The sequence below is a fragment of the Colobus angolensis genome, unplaced genomic scaffold, assembly GCF_000951035.1.
Source record: "Colobus angolensis palliatus isolate OR3802 unplaced genomic scaffold, Cang.pa_1.0 Scaffold171, whole genome shotgun sequence".
NCBI classification, from domain to species: domain Eukaryota; kingdom Metazoa; phylum Chordata; class Mammalia; order Primates; family Cercopithecidae; genus Colobus; species Colobus angolensis.
Window position 1 is genome coordinate 699,545 of NW_012114833.1, and position 4,627 is coordinate 704,171.

At 46.6% G+C, this 4,627-nt stretch overlaps 1 protein-coding gene across 1 annotated transcript in view; it reads right to left on the reverse strand.

The window, feature by feature from the left end:
- The window catches only part of SFI1 (Sfi1 homolog, spindle assembly associated (yeast)), a 133,423-nt gene that overhangs the window by 17,296 nt on the left and 111,500 nt on the right, over positions 1-4,627 (reverse strand). The window contains 2 exon segments of the mRNA XM_011938351.1: positions 294-472; positions 786-867. Coding sequence (XP_011793741.1) covers positions 294-472; positions 786-867 — 261 coding nt within the window.

Sequence of the window (4,627 nt, forward strand, 5' to 3'; positions counted from 1 at the left end):
TGTATTTTTAGTAGAGACAGGGTTTTTCCATGTTGGTCAGGCGGGTCTCGAACTCCTGACCTCTGGTGATCTGCCCACCTCAGCCTCCTGAAGTGCTGGGATTACAGGCATGAGCCACTGTGCCCGGCCAACCTAGTTTTAGTTAGACTCTTTTAGGTTGAACTTCCAGAACTTACAACCAGAGTCTGGGGTAAAGCAATCCTCCAGACAGGCACTTGGACCTAACGGTGCTGCTGGTACAATCAAAGCTGGCCTGGGAGAGAAAGGCTTTTAAGGCAGAACTGGCCACTCACTCTGTCCTGAGCCCTTGGGCACTTTCCCTCCAGAGGCAGAAAGCTTTCTCGAGCTGCCCATGGCGGTGGTGAGCACAGGCCACTGTTTGCCACTCCTGCTCCTGGTGACGTGCTGCTGCTTGCTGGTGCCACGTGAACCAAGACCTATGCAGAAGCTGTCGCTCTGCATGAAGGATGGCCTGAGGCAGGACAGGAAGGAGAGAACAGAATAAGTCAAGTAGGAGAGAGGCACAGAAGCCAGGAAAGAATTTACAGGCCACAAATAATGACTAAGGCAAAAGGAATGGACGTCAGAATGTGGTACAGCCCAGAAGCTGTCTGTAGGCTCCACTGAGAAAGGACAGATGCCCCAGAGCCTGCCCTGCCTCAAGAGTCACAGGCAGGAGCCCTCTAGTGAGGTCCGAGCAACTTCCTGAGGAGGGGAGACCATGAGTGCAATGGCTTGAATCAGATCCTGCCCATCCACACATCTCCTCAGGTGCAGCCACTTACCATTCTCTCTGCCAGGCGGTTTTCTTGATGCTGAAAAGTCTTCTGCCTCCAGATAGAAAATACCTGCTTCTCTAATGTCTCCCTAAAAAACAAGGAAGAATGTAAAGCACTTAACAAAACCAAAAATTAACCCAAACAGAACTAGAAGTTCCAAATAATTGGATTTTTCTTTTTATACCATGCTATTGTATAAGAGGTGAGTTAAGTGGCTGGGCACAGTGGCCCATGTCTGTAATCCTAATACTTTGGGAGGCCAAGGCAGGAGGACTGCTGGCGGCCAAGACTAGCCTGGGCAACACAGCAAGACTCCATCTCTACAAAAAAATTTAAAAATTGCTGGGTGTGACAGTGTGTGCCTGTAGTCCCAACTACCTGGGAGGCTGAGGTGGGAGGATCGCCTGAGCCCAGGAGTTTGAGGCTGTGGTGAACTGTGATCACGCCACTCCACTCCAGCCTGGGCAACAGAGTGAGAGCCTGTCTCTGAAAAAAAGAAAAGAGGTGAATAAGCTTAGATGAGGGAGAAAGCAACACAAAGAGAAAGGGAAGGAAAGCAGACAGCCAAAAAACCACAAACTTTTAAAAAGGCCAACATTTTCCAAGTTATTTCTGGTATCAGCCAAGCCTTCACCCCGTACGCAAAAGAGTTCGACCCTGAGACCCCAGGTCTTCATTAATTCTATACTGACTTAACAACACTGATAAAGGATTGTTCGTGGAGGCCTTTCCAGTGCACACTGACCAATCCTTTGGGGACTTGTTGAAAAACAAGGGGCAGACCCCTAAGGCTGACTGAGCAAGTCTGAGGGGGGTCCCAGGAAATTGTATTTTAACCAAGTGTTCCAGGTGAATTAGGAAAGTAGAAAGGTTTGGGAACCACTGTTTTGTCATCTCTGCCTAGGCCTACCAGATCACCACTAACAACATCAAATCCTTTAACAGCAGTGCTGGGACAACTGACCAACAGCCACTAGGGGCGCCATGCTGGTGGAGCCACAGGATCCGTGTTCAGCACTGCGGGATCTCGCTTCCCTGACATTTAACACACAAGACACGTCACTTAAATCAAAGATTCCACTTCCAGGCAGAACACAGTCACTGGTCTTGGACCTACCCTCTGGCCATATATGACAAAACTAGACAAAACATATGTGGCAACTGTCTTCAGGTGCTGGACAGTAAGGGTAGATTTTGATGCTGAAAAGACAGGACACAGGCAAGGTGAGCCTCTAGGCTGCCCAGACTTTCTGCCTGGGGGTACCTTCTAAACAGTGAGAGGAAGGGAGGCTGAGCAGAGCCTCCCTCAGCCTCAGTAAGCTGACGAGGCAAAGACTGGAGTTCATGACTGCCAGAGGGCCTGGAATTTGGGGACAGGGTACTAGAAAGGAGAAAGCTGAACAGAGGAAGTACCCAAAATTTTACTGAGATTGTCCCAGGTCCTCAGATGAGGGCCACACGTGCAGACTCCTGGAGGCCTAGCAGAGAGTGACTGTGCAGGGCCAAGAGGAGAACAGGGACAGGAGAAGATAGACAGGGTTTTAAGATGGAGCTCTGGCCTAGCCAGAGTTGAGAGACCAGACACAGAAGCTGAGATCGTTCGACCCCAGTTGACCTTAGTATAAAAACACTAAAAGATCATCTTTAGACTGAAGGGAAATGATACAGATGAACATTCAAATGTATAGGAAGACACAAGGAACACTACTAGAAAGGGAAAATATGTGGGGAAATGTAAAAGGCTGCATTTTTTCCTTCTCGATTTATAAAAAGAGTACTGATTATTTAAAGCAAAAATAGTAACGTTGTAGGCTGTGTGCATGATGGCTCATGCCTGTAATCCTAACACTTCAGGAGGCTGAGGCAGGAGGATTGCTTGAACTCAGGAATTCAAAACCAGCCTGGGCAACAGTGAGACCTCGTCTCTACAATCAACCATTAGACATAAAATGTACGACAAAAAGTACCACTGGTTGGGGGTGGTGGCTCACTCCTGTAATCTCAGCACTTTGAAAGGCTGAGGCAGGGGGATGTCTGGAGCCCAGAAGTTCAAGACCAGCCTGGACAACATAGTGAGACCTCACAATGTTTATTTCTAAAAATAATAATAATATCATCAAGGATGGAAACAAAATAGAATTTTATTGTTTTTATGTTCTTGCACTAAACATGAAATGATATATTAATTCTAAACAGAACTGGGCCAGGCATGGTGGCTCACACCTATAATCCCAGAACAGTAAGAGGCCATGGCAGGAGGATCACTTGAGTCCAGGAGTTTGAGACCAGCCTGGGGGACATAGTGAGACCCTTTCTCTACAAAAATTAGAAAAAAAAAATTAGTTTGGTATGGTGGCACACATCTGTAGTCCCAGCTGCTTGGGAGGCTGAGGTGAGTGTATCACTTTAGCCCAGGAGGAAGAGGCTGCAGTGAGTCAAAATTGTGCCAGTGCACTTCAGCCTGGGTGACAGGACAAGCTCCTGTCTCTAAAACATAAACAGATAGATACATAGACAGACAAACAGAGAGATACATACATACAAACAACTGTAATAAGGATGCACACTGTAATTCCTAAAATAATCTAAAAACTACAAATAATACAGAGCTAAAAAGTTGATGCAGGAAATATTAAAAAAATTTAAATGAACCCTTAAAAAGGCAGAAAAAAGGCCGGGCGCAGTGGCTCATGCCTGTAATCCTAGCACTTTGGGAGGCTGAGGCGGGTGGATCACGAGCTCAGGAGATTGAGACCATCCTGGCCAACATGGTGAAACCCTGTCTCTAATAAAATACAAAAAAATAGCTGGGCGTGGTGGTGCATGCCTGTAGTCCCAGCTACTCAGGAGGCTGAGGCAGGGGAATCACTTGAACCCGGGAGGCAGAGGTCTCAGTGAGTCAAGATCGTGCCACTGCACTCCAGCCTGGCGACAGAGTAAGACTCCATCTAAAAAAAAAAAAGGAAGAGAGAAACAAAAAACAGATGTAGACATCAGCCCAACCATATCAGTGATTACACCAAATATAAATGAACCAAACAACTCAATGAGAGAATAAAGTCTTTTTGGCCAGGCATGGTGGCTCACACCTATAATTTCAGTACTTTGGGAGGCGGAGGTGGGTCGATCACGAGGTCAGGAGATTGAGACCATCCTGGCTAACACTGTGAAACCCCGTCTCTACTAAAAAATAGAAAAAATTAGCCAGGCGTGGTAGCAGGTGCCTGTAGTCCCAGCTACTTGGGAGGCTGAGGCAGGAGAACTGCTTAAACCTGGGAGGCAGATGTTGCAGTGAGGTGAGATCGCACCACTGCCACTGCACTCCAGCCTGGTAACACAGCAAGACTCCATTTCAAAAAAAAAAGGCTCTTCAACAAATGGTGCTGGAAAAACCTGATAAACACAGAAAAAAATAAACCTTGACTCCTACATCATACCATACATAGAAAAAAATTCAAGATAATCATTGACCTAAATGCAAATGCTAAAACTATAAAGCTTCCAGATAAAATATAGGAAAATATCTTTTCAGATCTTACAGTAGCAAGTATTTCTTAGGGAGGACCCTAAAATCACCAAGCAGGAAAAAAAGGATAAATTGGGCCAAGCGTGGTGGGTCACAGTGGTAATTCTAGCACTTTGGGAGGCTGAGGTGGGCAGATCATGAGGTCAGGAGTTTAAGACTAGCCTGACGAACATGGTGAAATCCTGTCTGTATAAAAATTAGCCAGGCGTGGTGCTGTGCATTTGTAATCCCAGTTACTCAGGAGGCTGAGGCAGGAGAATCACTTGAACCCGGGAGTTGGAGGTTGCAGAGAGCCGAGATAGCGCCAGTATACTCCAGCCTG